General features: G+C 48.0%; 1 protein-coding gene across 1 annotated transcript in view; it reads right to left on the bottom strand.

Moving 5' to 3' along the window:
- Positions 1 to 10,548: 10,548 nt before the first annotated feature.
- Positions 10,549 to 19,511, bottom strand: part of LOC144112438 (protein Skeletor, isoforms B/C-like) — a 32,064-nt gene continuing 23,101 nt past the window's right edge. The window contains exons 6-10 of the mRNA XM_077645280.1: positions 17,886 to 17,961; positions 16,897 to 17,093; positions 16,113 to 16,175; positions 15,245 to 15,299; positions 10,549 to 10,646 (exon numbers count right to left, since the gene is read on the bottom strand). Coding sequence (XP_077501406.1) covers positions 15,271 to 15,299; positions 16,113 to 16,175; positions 16,897 to 17,093; positions 17,886 to 17,961 — 365 coding nt within the window. The 3' untranslated portion in view covers positions 10,549 to 10,646; positions 15,245 to 15,270. The remainder of the gene's footprint in view (positions 10,647 to 15,244; positions 15,300 to 16,112; positions 16,176 to 16,896; positions 17,094 to 17,885; positions 17,962 to 19,511) is intronic.

Here is a 19,511-nt window from a genome sequence, read left to right as displayed (position 1 = left end):
CTTAACTTAAGCTGAACTCTTTTCGTTAGCCTCCACGTTTCTGCCCCGTAGGTGAGTACCGGTAAGATTATGCTGTTGTACACTTTCCTCTTGAGGGAAATTGGTAAACTGCCACTCACGATCTGCGAGAATTTGCCATATGCGCTCCACCCCATTCTTACCCTTCTAGTTATCTCCCTCTCATGATCCGGATCAGTTGTCACTACCTGCCCTAAGTAGACGTATTCCGTCACTATTTCTAGGCTCTGGCTGCCAATTGTAAACTGTTGTTCCCTTGCTAGGCTGTTGAACAGGCTGTTGTATAGGAGTTCAGTGCCCCTTATTGCATAGTCGTCAAAGGAGGATTCTGGCCCCGAGATAATGTCCGTGCTTAATCGACAATGCTGTATACCTTCCGTGTCCCCAGCGTCCATGCCCAGTCCTTCTAGCAAAACTCCTTCCCAGATTAAAGAAAGCAGGACTTGAAAGGGATGCCGAGAGCTTGGCGGGATGTCAGGAACACAAAAGGGCTGTGAAATAATGGACGTTTTATTTCGACCGCAAGGTCCAGCCACTAGCGAAGTTCAAGAATTGAGCGCACAATCTGTATAAGAAAGCAAAACCAGCCCTCCAGACTTAAGCGTGTACTGAAATTGCGACTGAGGTGCCCTCGTCTCATCTTTTTTTTTTACGTATATGTAGTGAACGTAACATCAACCTTTCGTGCCTTTTCACATTTTCTGCGTATTATGTCTGTTTTCTTTACACTTTTACTCCGTTCAGACCATCCTGTACATTCGAAATACTTGCAAATTGTCCCCGGTTGGTAATGGTTGTAGCCGTTACAATCACAGGCGGCTTCAAAATATAGTTTTCTGTAAGCCTTGACCCCACCCATTTTATGCTTCGTGGTAAACAAGCCACCAAGAATGCACCCACATACAGGTCCACGTCATGCTGGTGGACAACGTGCGGCAAACTGCCAGGCCCCACAACTGCCAGGATAAAAACGCCGCCGGCCTAGAGAAAAGACTTTCGCCTGGTCATATAGGTAATAAAGTTTATTACTGCTACTGCCCACAATGCATTTATAACGTCTGAATGCTGCTTCACGCAAGAAATTCTAATCTCACAAAGAAAACACTGAATTCGAAAACAATATGATCGCAGTGTTGAAGCATGACAGAAAATGGCACTGCTCAGTTCACTAAGTGAAAACAAAAATTAGCTACGAGAAAAGCAAAGGCGCACTAACTGCATCAGTACCGGCATACAAGTCAACCGCGCCACGAGGGAAGGGATGAAGCAGCAAGTGAAAGAAGGTTTATGGGGGTTTAACGTCCCAAAGAGAATCGTCCTATGAGGGACGCCGTAGTGAAGGGCGCCGGATAATTTCGAAGACCTGGGGTTTTTTAACTTGCACTGACATTGCCCAGTAGACGGGCCTCTAGCATTTCGCCTCCATCGAAATGCGACTACCGCAGCCGGGATCGAACCCGCGTCTTTCGAGTCGTCAGACTAGCACCACAACCACTGAGCTCACGTGGCGGCGGGAATGAAAGGAGGAAAACAGAAAAAGGCACCGTCGTGGAGGGCTCTGGATAATTTCGACCACCTGGGGTTCTTTAACGTGCGCTGTCATTGCACAGTACACGGGCCTCAAGCATTTCACCTACAACGAAATGCCCTTGGGCTCAACTGCATTTCGAAAAGTGAGCCCTGGCACCATTATTCCTTTCAGAATAGGTCTCAGCACGTCATGGTATCCGTATTGCGAGTTTCTGTCATAACCGAAACCGTCACAATCGGCCACAGCGGCCACGCCTGATTGGTCAAAACGCCGGAAGCGGATGTGGAGGTTCGGATGGAGCAATAACTGTCGAAGAAACGGGGCCGTGACGTCGCGCATATATATCGTACGCTACATCGTAACATCTGTCGTAGCTTCCGTAGCACATGCATATGCCCGCACTCGGGGATGAGGGCGTCACAGAATCCTGCTTACGCCACAGATCGGTGTTTGTCCACAAAAAGTAATTAAGTATGCTCTCTCTTTGTGGAAAAGGCCTCAGTCTTGGGATTTGGGGGAAAATATAGAGCAGCGGACGGAGGGAGTGTTTGCTGCTCCCGCCCCCTCGTTTAGGCGCTCCTGCTGATGCTCAAGAAGCTACAAGTTTGAGTTTCAATAACATTGTTGTAAACAAAATAATGCAACATGCTCTTTCATATTCTTTTTCGCCTTCTAGAGACTTGTTGCAGGAGTTGAGAAAAATTGGGGACGGTTTTTTTTTTCTTTCGATGTTTGAAAGAGAGTTATATAGTAAAAAATACCATATTTAGGGCAATACTTCTTGCATTTGCCTGTATTATATAAAAATGAAAGTCGGAACACTCTATTAGCGCCATGATGCTTATCTTTTGTGCAGATCTGAAGGAGATGTGCTTTACTTTCGAAGAAAAAATTCTTGAAAATAGCCTCGTTCGAGACTTTTGTCGTTTTAGAATTTTTTCCAGTAAGGGACCACTTCCTTAGAACGGCGGAAATAAGCCTGACCATATTCCTTCTTACCTGTACATTTAGCGCAATAAATATATAGTCATCATGGCTTTCGTAGTTAGATTCATACGTCATTGCAAACTTGCTAAATTGAGCTGTGCTTGAAAACGTTGCCTCTGCCACGACGTCGTTTATAATTTTTTTCTCCTCAAATATTAGCACATTCACAAAACGAAATGCACTGTTGGCCTCCTGAGTAATGTGCACAAAATATATAAATATTTGAGAAAATTAAAATTTATTTACGCAGTTTCATCTCTTGTGAAATCACCCAAACGTAAATAACGGTCCGATCACACCAAAAACTGACGTTCAGCGATGTTGCAGACGGCAAGTCATCACCAGCGGCAGCGTCGGCAGCGAGCGCGCATTGTGCAGCCATTGATTGCATGCCACAAATTTTCTTCTCCGCTTCTTTTTCCCCTAAATATAAATGTAAAACGCTGTGTTGTGCAAACAAGCTAGCTTCTTGTTATTTACCATCGGGGTAGACGGCTGCGGCCGCCTTCTGTCACTGGAACGCCATGCGTAGTTGCGTACATTATTTCCTTTTTTAAGCACGTCTCAGCCTTTTCGGCGCAAACAAGAGTATCTGAACTATTGATTCTATTTATTAAAGTCAGCTAGGTACATCGTTTGATACCGTGAATCACGCTATTATGCTCCACAAATTAAACCATTATGGATCCCGCGGTGAAGTCGACAGCCTACTTTCTAGTTACATCGAAAACCGTCAACAAGCTGTAGTTATGAATAACATTATATCATCACTTCAATATTTACAGACCGGGGTTCCTCAAGGATCCGTTTTAGGGCCCAGCTTGTTTTCGTTATACTTGAATGATTTGCCGAAGGCCCTAAGTTGTTCTGATATTTTAATGTATGCAGATGACACTGCGATCATAGTTACAGCTGACAATCATGAGGATTTAGAAGCAAAAACAAACGTTGAACTGAGAAAACTTTCAAGATGGTTTTTTACCAACAAGCTAACGATTAATTCAAGCAAAACCAAATATATAGGATTTAGCTCACGGGCAAAAGTCATTGACAGCAACTAAATTAACATTTTCATTAACGACCGCTCACTTGAACGAGCAAACTCATTTAAGTATCTTGGTGTCATTCTAGATGAACACCTTCACTGCAAAAATCAGATTAGCGCCGTCTGTTCTAAGTTGCCTAATGGCTGTTATGCCTAATACAGGTCTGTGATTGTTTTATTACACATACATTGCGTACCCTTTATTTTGCTCTTATCAACAGTCATTTAACATACTGTGTAGAATCATGGAGTTTGACATACAACCCTTACCTTTATCCTATAAGGCGATTACAAAAACGGGCTATCCGAATTATAACACAAAGCAAGTGTGACGAGCCAAGTAGACCACTTTTCCAGTTAATAAATATCCTTTCTTTTGACCTCTTGCGGACTTTAAAGATAGCGGTGTGTAAACAACATAGTAAAATATAATCAACCTTTCAATGCCTCCCTGTTTCGCTCTCCTCCTCGACTCACAAGAAACCTCACACATAGTAACTTTAATCTGCCAACGAATAATAACATCTAGAACGAAAGATTGGTGCAGTTTTCATGATCCAAGGTTTGGAATGCTTTACCCCCAGAAATAAAACAGTCCCATGAAACAAATAAAACATTAAGAACATATTTTATGTGCCTTATTTGACCTCTGTGGTGGTCTTTTTCTGTTTGTATTTCTTGTACAGTGTTCTTGATAGATTTTTCTTCATTCTGCTGTAAAATGCGCATTATTTTGTTTTCTTCTCATTGTATGCGGTATTTTGTTCTTTCGCCGTTGATTTTGAGCTTTTCATTTTACACAAGTGCTGTGTCATGGCCATTATGTATTTTGTTTCTGAACCCCACACTAGCATCTGGCTATGGGTTGAGTCCGTGTTTTGATAATTTGTATGGCAAGATTATGAATAAATTAAAAATGAAATTAAATGAAATGAAATGAGGCTGCTTTTTGTTACTCCTTTACAGTGGAACCCGATAAGCAACTAAAATTGTGGCTGAATTTTGTTCTGTCGCATTCGTCGCGTTCCATTTCTCGGCAAAGAGCAATAGGCTCGCTGGACGCTTCCCTGCGGCTATCGAAACGCACTGAAATCCCGCCGCCCATAGAGTTTCTTACTATTAACTGGAGGGAAAGCTGGCGCCCCGCCTATGGGAGTTTGCATGGAGCTTCCTCGAGATCACCTGTACCACCATGGGCGCTCTAAGCATCATGGGGCGGAGAGCCACCGACTGCAGAACTGCAACTTTTGGCCAAAAAATAGTGAAAAAACAAACATTGTTCGATAACCGAGAATGTCCTATCATTCAATATCATGTCTATAAATTGCAAAAAACGAGCAGAAAAGCATGTAGATGCAAATTTTGCTCAAAATAAGCAATGTCTTGCTCTCCTATTTGCCAAGCATTGGAGACCACAAAAGCCAATATTTCGTGCTTAACAGGCGCACTTTTAAAAAGAAATATGTTTTTGAAAAAATTGTTGTCGCTTCAACATTTTAAAAGGATTTTCCACCGCATTTCGGAAGCCAAATACCTTTTACTGGCGTCGTGTGCTGTTGCGTTTTCGCTACTATGGCCTTTGCACACTACTTTTACGCCGAAGTCGTCTGAGGGCCGGGGCGCACCGTGGTCTGTGGATACGGAATGGGACATCTTAGTAACGCCACTCTGCGTTCCTGAAAAACCTACTGCCCCGCGTGGCGGCGTATCTCAGAACAAACGAGGACGTGCCGTAAACACGGCCCCGCAGTCGGAAAAATTCTCGCTTCCGGTAGGAACGAAGATGGAAGAGCACCTCCGGGCGCCTGTGGCACCCTCTGGAAAGAACGTGGACACGCAAAAGTGCAGTAAAAAAATGGGGGGGGGGGAGGGGGGGGGCAGGTGCTGGAGACGAAACGGAACGGTTTTAATAAATGCTGTTGTCGAAAACGCATGCCTTGAAAGGTGACACCTGCACTGGTTAAACACTCGGCAAGGTTTTGCGTTAACATCCTACTGTGCAAGAGGATAAACGGCAGCAACCGGCAGCACGGCCCTTTCTCATCGGCAAGTCCCGCAAACTGCGATGCTTTGGGAGCTATTTTTTCTTACGCTGTACATGCCAGGCACAAAGGCCGTAATAACACATGATTTTTTGTTTCTATGCGACGAGTGTGCAACGAGGCATAAGTTTCAATGGCACGATGAGTATCGCGCACGACATGCTAGCCTAGTGGCTTGTTGATGTCGACAGTAAAAAAATTAGCTGTGGTTTAAACTTTGCTTAACCCTGGTGAGAGAAGCGAAAGCTTCGTTTGCATGGCTACGCTCACACACGCCACACACACATTCTTCTTACATGACGGAAGCGTTCCGGTCCGGATATCTTTGTTCGCTGTTAGGGAATAAGGCCATGCAGATAGGACTGATTGCGGTGTGCACCAGTAATTGCGTCCGTAAAGCTTGGTTTATAGGCCAATGAACGAATGAAAACACTGCTCATTATACGCGTGATTAGACGCACGTGGATTTTTAGCGCCCCGTAATTGATGCACATATGGCCGGACATGATTTCGCCCGAGATGACTTCGTTGATGCCGGTCATGACGCGGACATCGCAAAGCCTTACACTGACGAAGCCACTGTACGTTCGAAGCATGACGGCTGCCTGCCTGCCGGGAATCTGATTACGATTACGAAAACGCTGGCCTGCCACCAGCTGCCGTGAACGCTTTAACCACGATTAGTTATATCCTGTTCTTAGAGCAGCTTAATTCTTGGCACTTAGGGCAACGGTGAGGAACATAATGTAGAACCGCTCTTAAAGGCTTGGAAAGCGTCGTAATATGGTCTCCTTTGAAGAAGCCGAAGCGTATAACCAACTTCGGTAAGAAAAAAATGTCAATTTCGTTGCCCTTGGGATTTATGGTTGTAAATTGAAAAGTCCACTTACTAGGAACCTTGGATACAACGAACGCAATCTTCACGAATGTCAGGTTCGTTATAACTGGGCTCGGCTGTATATTGAGATATGTATTGTACAATTTTATATCGCCCCAAAGTTATGCCCTCTTATTGGGCCTTTAGGAAATTTAAATAGATAAATAAAACCCTGCCTTAATCATCCATGTACCTCAACTGTTGTCGCACTCCTCATCCCCTCACTTTCAATTGAACTCATATTCTCGCTGGATTTGGTTTGGGGAAATCGTAATTATCTCATGACCGATAGCTTATTGTTTGAGTATGCTCACGCAGAAGCTCTCTGTTCACGCGGTCATACGCCCGCATATAGTTACAACTGGGTCAATAATCTAATTGCCATCACACCAAAAAATGTATTCCTAGGTAGGCCTGTCACCGGCGTGTGCAAAATTCCTAGTTCGCTCTCCTCCTCATGGTCAGCCAGAAGGAGGTGCCTCCTTTGTTAAATGGCGCGGCACACAGCATCCGACTTGCGAGCTGCGGTGGAATTCTGTGAGCACTCCTGGGACTCTGCATGCACTTAACAGAGCGCTGAAGGGCCCCACCACGCGGCTGGGGCACTAGGGTGCAGTGACGTACCAGCAGTGTTTTGGCACCAGCCACATAAGCGTCGCTTTGGCATACTTCCTCTCGCAAGGCGCGCAAGGAGTCGCATGCATGTTCCAGAACAGCTAAAGCTGGCACGGGCAACTACCTTACATGCACACCATCGCCCACCAGCTCAAGAAAATAGGGAAAAGAGCAGGTGTGCATGTGGTGTTTTCCGCACCAGAGAAGCTATCAAAACTGTGCAAGAAGGTCAATTCCACCGTTACTGGGAGCAATTCCTGCACTGTTAGGCACAGATAACCATTTTTAGAGTGTGCGAAAGACGTAGTCTACTCTATACATTTTCCCCATGGCCGAGCCTACATTGGCCAAATGGGCAGATGTCTCAACGAGAGGCTCATGAAACAGCAATAGCGTCATCGGGGCATCCCGTCATCTAGGCATGCACTGCCGTGATTGCCAACAGAGTAAGGAACGCGGTCCCTTTTTGAGAAGAACAACAATCCTTCATAAGTATGAAAGCAAAACAGCCAGAGAGATAGCTGAGCCTGGTGAGATCGCAGAAAAAGGAGATTACTGTGTCAGCACCCAATCGGTGTTGTTAAGTGATAAGGAGCGTCGTGTATTAGGAATTTCTAACTAGAGTATTATGTTTTTTGTTCTTGTTTGCGTCCTGCCTTTTAGGTTTTAGCTTTAGGTTTTCTTCCTTGTACCTATGATGATGTGTTCCCTTGCGGTTTAGCGCTGCTACCGGCCTTACATGACTTTCCTTTTCGTTGCTGTGCATGCTCGCTGTATACTATATCTATTCGCTGCGCGCAGCAATAAACGTTGTTGAAGTCGGCGCTTTGTGGTGTCGCCCCTTATGTTCGTGTTCGTCTTTTCGCTGTGAATATATCGATGAAATACCAACTCGCCCAGCAAATGATTTTAAACAGGCAACTCTGTGGTCCTGGACATCAGGAAGTGCGTGTTGGTAGCTTTCCGCGTGATAACTATTCCCAATCGCAGCCTGATATTGCAAAAGCGCTCCGAAGGGCCGTCGGAGAAACCTCGAGTTGATGCCACTTTCGAATGAACTCATTTTTCTTGAATGAGCATCTATTGCGTGCATTTACGATACGAGAAGCTAGCTCGGACGCAACAGGCTCCTAGACCACCCCCAAGTCAATATGTGACAGCTGTACCCTCCTTCATTGCAGCGCAACGTTCTCCTGGACGAGAGAGCGCCTCGTTGGGCGATATACGCCCCTCGTTTGCTTCTAGTGCGGCGCCAGCGTCCACCACGGAGCACGTGCCACGCTTCCCTGTATGTGACATGGGGATGCGCAACAAGCGCAGCCTTCGTTAAAAAGCATGATGCCAGACCAGTCATAAGCGAACGCGCAAAGGCACACGCGGCTACAGACTAGACGGGAGGGGGGCGTCTCGGTGAAGGGGGGATGTACAGTTCCATCGCTGGCAACAGAGCTCATTTTTCGTGTCGGAGAACCTGCAGCAGACCTTGAGGAGACAAAAAAAGGCCGCCACCGTCTGGAAGATGTTGAAGTAACGAGCGTTAGCAGAGCGATCGATGCCTAGCACCATCTATCAGAAAAATTACGATGCACGTCTATTCTTAGTCGAGTTATACCCCCTCAAGATACGTCCCAAACGAAATTTGCTTCGTTTGGGGGGTTAAGGTGGGACTAGAATTCGGCTTGCGGTGCGATATGGTAACGCTTCAATTAGTAATTGCATGTATCAATACCTATTACTTAATTGTGGTTTTATTTCTACATCACAAACCATAAGGTTTTACTTGCCTACCAAATTCGTTACGCAACTGTCGCCGGATGGGTGCCCCTTGTTGTCGGAGTATATATAGCGGGACGAATTCATACACATAAAGAGGTCCCGTAGCGGAACAGTTTTCCTACTCGTTGCAGGGTATTTGTTGTTACCAATTTAAATGGTCCCGATCTTGGATTCGAGAATTCGAAACTATGCCGCCATTTCATCCCCTGACGTCATACTGGAGGGAAAGGGATGAGAGGATACAACCAATTTTAATGCCCCATTTTGGATTCGAGAATTCGAAACTATGCCGCCATTTCGTCCCCTGACGTCATACTAACATAGTTCCACCTCTATCCATCATGTTGGACTATGACGTCATCCGTGGCTCGTGGTTGTTTTCAGAATGGTATCGTAGATGGCGCTGCAGGTCTCAATGCGAGATGTGCTGTTTTCTAATTGCTGCCACAGATGGCGCTGTGATCTCAGGGTGGTTAGAGTGCCTCGATGCCAGCACCGGGTGGAGACAACTTAAGCGACGCCGCCATATTGAATCACAACTGTCCTCTCCCATGTACCGCGAAATTCTCGACTGGTAGCCCAGTGTAGCTATCGGTGCAAAAGGCCGTTCAAGTTAAAGCACTTTGAAGCGTGCCGAGAGCGTGAACGGCGCTGTTACAAATGCTAGCGCCGCTGATCCCGTGTGATTCAATATGGCGGCGCCGCTGAAGTTGTCTTCACCCCGGCGGCGCTGGCATCTAAGCACCCTAGGGGTGGTTGGTAGCAGACCCCACGAAATCTCGAAACTTGAGTAAGACCTAACGCTCTTAAAATTATTTGACATTTTCTGCTCGCTTCATCTGTGCTAGCACGCACGCGCAGCACTTACTCCTCACGCACAAATAGGCTTGTCGACCCTGAGAAGAACGATGCGGCAGATTCCCCTCAACGGAGGCTCTCCAGCCAGTGGCGTCGAGTGATTTTCATGACGTCGTGGTTCGTCTGATTAAGCTCTCCTTTCATCTGCCATCCCCTGCGATTTCACGGTATCAGGTTCAAGGGGATCGGTCAAAGGAGAGAATTGGTCTATGCCATTGGCTGGAGGATCTTCTTTGAGGGGCATTTACCGCTTCGTTCTTGACTTGCATCAGACCATACTATCCTGCACCGAGGCAAATGAGGTTGGGAAATGAAGTTGAAAAGAGAACTGGTCAGTTATAAAAAAAAAGGCATTTTCTACCTCGCAAGTCCTGCATCGTTATAAGAAACGAAACAGCGTCTTTGGAGCCACCACCTGAGGGCCGTCGGCGGCCAAGACACTGTGTTCCCGTTTGGGAAAAGCTCTCCCATCCGGTTGTAAGAGCAGCACCATGCAGGCGAGCCCTTTAATTAACGTTCAGCACCAGCGTCTCGTAGGCCGCGGATCACCGCTTCCGCTCGTGATATTCGTGCATCCTCTGCAGTCAGCCTTTTCTTCTGTGGCTCCACATCTCCGTTTGCCAGTCGTCCATATCACGCTATATTGCGTTTACTTGCCGCGTTATCGTACCCCACGAGACCCTGGTGAGAACCATGACCAGCAAGTTGACAGCGGCTGAGGAAAACACAGTGGCAGAATGAGATGCTGAAGCGGCTGCGCGACGCACCAGCGCTTCTCGGAGCCTTTAGGCAAAGAGGACAAGTTGGTGCAGCTTTTATTCCACATGGACGGAACACGTACACAACCACGCCGCTTTGGGCACCAACAGCCAGGAACCACCAGAAGCATTGGCTGTCCTGCAAAGAGAAGTGTGAGATTAAGTTGCGCGGTTTAAGGGACTCCTAGAGGGCTGACATCACCTCCACCTAAATGCGGCAGGGACTGACACTCCGGCTCATTAGCCGAACGCGCCAACCATTGAGCCATCGCGGCGGGGTTGAGGAAGCGCAAAAGAGACGGATAGGAATAGGACATGCGCGCTATGAAGCCAAAACAGACTGGGTCGCTCTCTGGGTGGTCAAGCGTCATGACAGCCGTAAACAGTTGCTGCGGGCCGGCGGAGAATCTTGCAATCTTCAGGCAAAGAGCAAAGCAAGAAGCTGTGGCCGCCAATGCGCTGCCGGTAGGAGAAAGCAGTGCTGCACTGCTTCGCTCACCAGCCGCTGTTTTTTCGGGCAGGGTCTGCGGAAAAGCCCACTGACATATACATAACCGTGAAGGAGAGAAAAAAAAAGAGCACGGCTTATTGTTATGGAAGATAGGGGCGTACTATGTTACTGCAGCTACAGCGTTTCTTGCAACGACGCACCGTCTCATTTAGGAAGGCGGCCGTTATTTTATTCGTCAACGCGAAGGCAGCGTGAAGGCTAATATTGTCACGTAATTTTATTACTGCTAACTTTCCCGTTTTAGTGAGCGCGAACGGGGTGACGGCATTTCCCACGTTCGCTGGTTGCCGCTGGCCGCGGTCACATTCGCTCAGCGCTTTTCGCATGGGATACACGATGTGGCAAAGGATTTTGCCTCCACGGTGCGTTTCGCTCTGCAGACGCTGAGCAGGTTGCGCGCTATGGTGCTAGAAGGAACAACAAGGCATGTGCACTGAAACGGCAATATTTAAACTGCTGGAGAAGTTTACACCGACAATTGTTGTAGCCTTGGTTTAGCCATTGAGCCCTGCACTTTATACCGGGGAATCTAAAACGTCAGGTGTAATTAATTCATCACCTTCCACGGCTGGCAGGTGGAAAAGGGGAGAGATTGGAGGTGGTTATGTGATGCAAACGAAAGGTGGCTGCAGAGACTCCGGAACATTTTTTTTAGTTCAAGACCCGGAGGTATTTTTCTCTTTTTATTTGTTTTTCTACTGATTTCTTAATTTTGAATTTTTATTTTGTTCTTGCTGTTCCGACAATTTATATTTTACGGCATTTTATGTCAATTGTTCCAAAGTTTATGCATTTTAAGTCTTTTTTAAAGAATGTTCGCGAATTTCAGGTGTTCTGAAACCATGCACACAACCTGTCGACTGGGGGAAACCAGGAACTTTACTTGTTCCAGCAGTGGAATAAACCTAACATGCATCTAATATGCATTCAATGCACGAACTTTGCTTACAAAAACAAAAATTTCATCCTCAATTCCCGCAGAGTGGCCGTCTTAACGATTGGGCTGCGTAGGAAGGGCGACGAATATTTGTTTTTCCGCCGTTGTCAAGCCTGATTTTTTACTGGCGTCTAATCACAGTCCTCTGCCCGTCATGTTTCGCCCTCCGGCAGCGCTCCATCCTAATACACAGCTACATTCTGAGTAGTAGTTCATTCGGGAGGGGATAAAGATCTGAACAACTCCATGACATCAAGCGTGCCAGACTTGTTCATCCATCAGTTTGAGCCTCATCGACAACTTTGAAATGCTTAACATTTTAGCTGCACACCAGTCCGTGCTGCAGCTGTTTCGTCTGCGCCCGTGTGACGTCACCACCTTTTCGACATTTCGCCTCAACACAGTCGACTAAATTGATCAACGATGGGCCGAGCTGAAGTGAGGAGAGGCAAGCTAACACAGCGGCAATGGGTCAAACGCTGTGAATAAGGGCAGCTCGGGTTCGATCCCGGCCGCGGGGGTGGAATTTCGATGGAGGCGAAATTCTAGAGGCCCGTCTACTGTGCGATGTCAGTGCACGTAAAAGAACCCCAGGTGGTCGAAATTTCCGGAGCCCTTCACTACGGCGTCTCTCATAGCCTGAGTCACTTTTGGACGTTAAACGCCCATAAACTAAACTAAACTAGACGAAGCTGGAGGCTTGCTCACCTCTGGCTGGACCTAAGACTACAGCTACGTCTGGAAGACAGCGGCGTCACTTAAGCTCTCTGATCACGGCTGGGTCACGGCCGTTTTTCTCAGTCATGTCTACATCATCATCTGGACTTTTGTCTGCGCCTTGTCTACTCACACGCCAGCAAGTAGCGCGACCAGTTTCGGTTGATTCGTTCCAGTCGCTCGCGACTTGGCTGTGATACCGCAAGCTTAACGAATCGATGAAAACCTGTCGCGCGACGTCTGCAACCCGGTGATGTGAACATGCCTTTATATGGACTGAAGGTTTGCAGGTTTTCGTTCTTTTGACGTCATCAATCAAATGGTAAGCTCCATACTTTGGCCACCACCGGAGGAAGCGGCCATCTCCAAGCACATTCCTCTTCGCTTGCCCACTGCATGGGCGTTGCCCTCCGTGTGGGAAAACGCATTGTCCCCTTCTCCCAATTAACGGGTTGTTTTGTCCGGAAGAACTCGCTAATGTATCACAAAGAGGAAAAAGTGGTTTGTGCTTACTCTCAATACGGCGTTCTTTCTTTAGCCCTGCCCACCGTGCTCCCTGTTCCTCTTCCCTTTGTCGGAACAATTAGGCGCTGTGCAAATGGGACATTGCGGTGCGCACCGACGCTATTTACGAGCGGCCCAAGGCCACTACAGTGCTCGATTATAAATGCGCTTTTGCATGAATTTCCGCTTAGTGAAAAGGCAGGGCTAAGATCATCTGATTTCACTTTAGCGTTGAAAGTGGCCAGTGGCTTGTTCTACTTAGGGGCCTCGATGTTTTCCTCCGCGCCTGCTGTATCTGATGGATTCAAAAATTCGCTTTGATATCTGTCCTCGGCTGGTTCTCCTGGAGACACCAACTGCTAACCTCTCCAGGCCTACGTCACCAGCGGAGGTGTGGCTGCTCTGGTGGGCAACACATGCAGCTGCTGGTAGCGTGACGTGGTAGGTGCACACCTGCCGAGGCGACGCCAATCGCGAGAGGAAAGGCGGCGGGGCAACGCAAAATCGGTGACTTCGCACATCAGGCCGTGCCTCATGACGTCACGTCGTTCACAACAGGGCTACCGACGGCGCTGGCCACTAGGAATGCGGCATGGAGCCGGTGGTTGTTCTGGCGGAATGCGTTTCGTGAAACGCGGAGGCGCTTCACTCTGTCCACATCGCATTAGATTCATACTATTATTAGCCTGCACAGTTCTCGTAAGCTTCTTCGCAGGACATAGTGCCGCTGTACCATCTGCCTGATCAGGCTTGACAAAACTTTATGAAACATGGAAGGAAAATCTGGCCTCAGATATATTTTCTGCCGAGAACTTGGTGGTCATTCGACACGAAAGCAAGTTCACAAGGTAGCCAGTCGTAATGAGCTACTCTCGAGACTGATCACAAAATATGTAAGCGATTATGAATATGTAACGCCGTGTGCGGTTCTTAGGGCGTTGTCGTTTGGCGGTACACGTGCCCTCGTTACGTCAGCCTTCTCTTAACTCGCAAGGCCGCCGGCAGAACGGTTGCGAAGTCTGAGTAGAGAGATGTCTGGTAGCAGGCGGTCGGGAAGTACCGTCGGGCGTGGTCGAGACTGGGCGCATTTCCTTACGAGGCTAAAACGGTTTCCTCCGAGGAAACACCGAAGAGGCGGTTGTCCACTCCGGTTCCCGTTAAATCTGCCCGTAATGTAGATGCGCTTCGAGTTCAATGCTACCGTCTCATAACTACTGCAAAGGAATTTTGGAAGTTCAAACAGAAGGAAACCAGATTCATTTTCCAAACTTACTCATCCTGGCACCCCGCACGAGAGATAGTAAAACGGGAAAGTTCTAGAAAGCCAGAAAAAGGTGCTTGATCAAGCAGAAGCAGCTATAAGAGGTACATTTTTTATTGCCAAAATTTTTTTTTAATTTTGTGATCTTGGTACCGCGCACGCAAGTGATATCAATATATCAAAAAATAACTGCGCATAGTCTCAGGGCTTATCACATTGACGAAGAGGGATCTATCAATCAACATCTTTTGCTGTGATATACTCTCGCTACATTGTTCAAGGAAATATGTTTAATTAGGTAAACGAGATCAGTCAGTCTGTTTTGCGTTATTGGCACTCTACAGTCGGAGTGCTTAAATCATTAATCCGACATTAGCGCAAGCAGTCCCCTGGGCGGCTGCCATGTAAGGAGGAAGCTATGACATGGAATGCGCAACCTGAGGGTGGTTCCCTGGCTAAACCAAAGCTGCAACAGCTATCACTGATTCACTGGTTTTTTTGTCCTTTATTTGCGTGACAGAACATACTTCGGCAGCTAACATATAACAAAATTCACTTAGTCTTACCTCATTAAAATGCTAGACCTATATTTAAAGTTTGGTACATCCTGGCTAGAGATGATCGCGATGGTTCTGAACACGCACCGTTAGGCACACGCGCCAGAGAAGCCGGCTCGATAAAGCCCCCCCCCCCCCCCCCCCCCCCCGCAGCTGGAGTGTTTTTCTGCCTCGTCTGAGGCTGCTCTGAGCAAGCGCGCTGCAAGTGGGGGAGAGCGCACGGCGCCGCTACGCAGGGGAAAATACTTGCCAAGAGTCCATAGAAGGCGGCCATCGTCAGCAGGTCCTGGCGCGTATAACCCCGCCTGGAAAAAAGGAAGCAAATGCCGCCCTTGAGGCGCCCACCACGTACGGGCCACACGACACAATCGCCGCATGCGAGTGACGGGAGGGCTGGGCGACGAGTCGCAACCTTGCAGCGCCAAGTAAAAAAAAAGGGGGGGGGGGAAGCAAATTATTGATCCAAGGGGGAGACCGAACTCAAGTTTCTGAGAATTTGCAAAGTGTTATTATGAACATAAAAATGAGCCGTCCATCACCATAGAGACCGGTGCTGAGTTCCTACATCCAGCGATATGCAAACACCTGCAAACTGCCTCACGAATAGAGTGAAAAATATACGCGCAACGGGAATATCTCGAATCAGTGAAGGAATCGCTGGCGGGCTTGCAGTGCATTCGCGCGCTTGTTTTCGCAGCGCCATCGTTCGCCCTTTCTATACGATTTGCGGATTGAGCGGCTCTCTCCCGCCGTCAGGCTTAGTTTCCTCATTCGTAAACTGTGGAGCAAGAAAGACTTTGGAACAGCACGGTGGTGCTCACCTGTAGCGTTGCTCTTCGGGGCGGGCGCTTTACGAGCCACGTAATTGGTGGGATAGTCTAGCGCGCGCCGTTATTGCTAAAGTCGGGTTACGACCTCGAAAAAGATATTTCCTAAAGAGACATCGCTCCGACTGAGCCTTCTTTGAGTACATTTGTGAACACTTCCCGCCATCGTTTGCCTATGATGTTGTGGTGCCGTTTGACAGGCGCCGCGCAGAGGTAAGGAAAAAGTGAGGTTGGGGATTTAGGAGAAGACGGATCGTAAGAACGCCACTCGCAGAAGACGCAGGCGCTCACCAGAGAGGGCGGCCACCAGGCAAGCCAGCAGCGCCAGCGTCGAGGGAACCCCGGGCGCCGTGCCTGCGAAGCAGATGCGCGGAGGACTTGTATAAACGGCAGCCAAGAAAGCCCGGCAGCTTGACGTCGACGATCGTGGTGCAGGGGCGAATTTGTGGGCAACGCTTAGAGGGGCGAAGCCGCCGCTGTCAAGGTGTGACCATGCGAATTTCATTAAGGAGATCTCTGCGTAGGCTTTCGCATATGCCCCACAGGGGAAAAGAACTTCAGGGCCCCTTTTGTCATAGCACGCGGCACACGTCAAGAGCAGTTTTATTTCGCGAGGCGACCGCTTCAACGCAACGTCAGTGCGAGTGCACGTACTACACGTAACAAGCAGACATGCGACGATACCTTGCCACTGCAACTTGGTCGGAAGTAACTATGGTAAGGACAAGCGCTGGCTGGCCCGCCGCGGCGGAGCGCACCTTGAGGCCTGTCGAGTTCCATCCGACGTTTGTTATGGGCATACACGCTGAGCAAATCTGCGTTGCCGCGTCAGCGAAAGCCTGCTGCTGAAACGGAGAGCTGTGCATCTATACGACGCAGAACTCTTGGACCTTGATGCACGCGGTGGTAATGCACGAGGCTGTTCAAGCGTCGAAGGCCCTTGGTTCCCAGCTGCCTCGGCGGCGCCAGCGAACGGAGCACGCAACACCGCGGGGCCCATGGTTGTTTTTTGGTAACATGTGTGTACTTATAAAATAAAGAATTGGAGAAGTCAACCTTGTCGGTAAGTGCATACCAGCAGATGCCGGGGCCACCGACGACGGGTTGTGGACGGGCAGCTTTTCGGCAACCGTGCTGTCGATTGTGATGTCAGCGAAGCTCACTACCGCTTGCGTGCAGAACACCGAGAACCAGCGGTACTCATTCCAATGGTGACCGTCGGGGAGCCGCAGAGTGACGTCTTTTCTGTCGTAGCGGCCGAGCTTGGTGTCCCTGCGAGGAACGCGATCGGGACAGTGACTCATTTCGAACGCAAACGAGCGTAACAGAAGTGGACGTCGTTCTCGGATTCCATTTTGCGAGCAAGAAAAAAAAAATTCCCCCGTGCAGAGCAGGCAGGCGATCTCAAAACGAAGGCAACTGCATCCAATCCTTGCTCAGAATAAAAATGGCAAGAATGTTTACTGCGTTCGAATCAGTGCGAAAACACGGATTAGTGCCACGTGCAAGACGACGACGAGCGTGCAGTGCTGCGGGATGGAGCGCTCGCGCCTCTCGGACACAGAGTCGGCAAGAGACGATTTTTCTGGGCTCTGAACCTCCGGACTGTAGTGCCTTCGCATTAAAATCGACTCCGGCAGCGAAAGACGCCATCGTACTATCGAGGTCAAAGGACTCCGTGATCGTCGTCTGTACAGACGTTTCCAACGAGGGCTCGATGGAAAGGCCTCATGGATACGGGATTAGTATATACAGATGTACTGCATTTCAGGCCTTTTGTAGCGTAAACGGCAAGGTGGCGTCCTTGTCGTTGGAACGCAATGGTCAGTCGACGCAGGCAGTCTTTAATTTGTCTTCAGTGTGGCGCAAAATTTGACGCCTTCTCTTTCACCGCGACTGCCAGCAAGGGATCAACTTGGTTTGTGCGCAGAACATGCAGCGCTGCGAGACAGCGCCGTGAATTTCTGTTCGGGTCGCGCCATGTACGGAACATGCATTACAACGCAACGCCCCGCGCACGGGCGTTGGGCGGGCGAGTATATGAAGTTACCGGGCGCCACATACTTGCCATTCTCGTCCAGAAGCTTGGTCAGCTCTTGGGGCCTGGCGTTAACGGTCGGGGCCACCACGAAGAAGCCGGCTGCGAAGACAAAGTTCGCGCGCATACGCGGTTGAGCACGCTTCGCAGCCGCTGTCACTTGAGCGATCAATGCGGCGCTTGCACTAATTGGAAAATAGTGTATGCTCCGTGGGCCGCTAGTTTCGGAGCTCGTGTGTCGCTGTGGGACCTATGTTTTTTTTATGTTGACGCACCGCGTTTCATCGTCCATACCGTCGCTTAGAAAGCCCAAGGCGTTTCATTTCCCATTTAGAAATTAAATAGCGGTCGATTTGCGTAGTTAGACCACATGCGAATTAGGCGCGCTACCACTGTGTGGCCACTGCTTTGCGTTGTTTATCTTGATTTCCCACTGTTTATGGTGGTTATGCTTTGTTGTGCATGATAGTGTTATCTAATTAAAGTGGTACATCAAATGTATTCTGTGTGTTGTGTTTGAATGGCATGGATGAGCATACATGACACAATGTTTATTACAGTCGTTCTATGCATGCATATCAGTCACGTCTCCCGTTCTGCAGAAAGTCAGGCGTCGTCGGCGGATTTCTAAACGGAAATGCAAGTGGCCCACCTGCAATCTGTCAGCTATATACGCGCCTGGTGATTCAGGGAAGACTAGGTAATTTCCGAAAATAGGCTAAGGTAAAAACATGGTATTTATGGCATAGTATTACTAATGTTGGCGGACACCACAAAACGGGCATATTGTCTTAAATATAGCAAGCTCGTTAACTAATTACTGAAAAATAACTTTTCAACTATCATAGTTAGGCAACTGATTTCAAGAGATTTATAACCGGTCGTTATTAGTAGTCATAACAGTTTTTACAATTTCGAAAACGCGATTATCCTCATCACTGTGCCCCAACAAATGTTGGTTACACCGTGCCAAAGTACGTGCGTTTTCAAATAGCATGCAGCCAAAGCAGCCTCTCGAGTGCACGTAGCTAGTCGAAAAATCCAAGTTTTTGTCGGGCCATAGCGCCAGAGGTAATAGAGTTTTCGATATGGTAAAAACTAATACAGCTTTTACTAACGACCGGCTATGAATATCTCATTGAAACTAGGTGCCTAACTCTAATAGTTAACTAAATTTAAAAAAAAACAATATTTTAACCAATTTCTGCTTAAGACGATTCACTGGTTTTCTGATGTCCGTCACCACTGATACTACTATTCCGCAAAAGATATATTTTTACCTCAAAGAGCGTACTTTTCGAATTTACTTAGTGTTCCCTGAAACACTTCGGTTTGGTTTATGGAGGTTTAACGTCCCATAGCGACTCAGGCTATGAGAGACGCCGTAGTAAAGGGCTCCGAGAATTTTGACCACCTGGGGTTCTTTAACGTGCACGGACATCCCACAGTACACGGGCCTCTAGAAACAATAAATTTTATATATATATATATATATATATATATATATATATATATATATATAAACTGTAGTGTGGTAATCTTCATCGATATAACCACTGACATGCGTCGCGTGCTGCCGCTCTCAAGGACGAAGAAGTTGTTCGCTGCCTTGCTCTTTCGCCACGCCTGACGCTTCGCTGCGAGTCTCCCCT

The sequence above is a fragment of the Amblyomma americanum genome, chromosome 1 (genome assembly GCF_052857255.1).
Source record: "Amblyomma americanum isolate KBUSLIRL-KWMA chromosome 1, ASM5285725v1, whole genome shotgun sequence".
Classification (NCBI taxonomy): Eukaryota; Metazoa; Arthropoda; class Arachnida; order Ixodida; family Ixodidae; genus Amblyomma; species Amblyomma americanum.
This window is presented reverse-complemented; position numbering and strand designations above follow the sequence as displayed.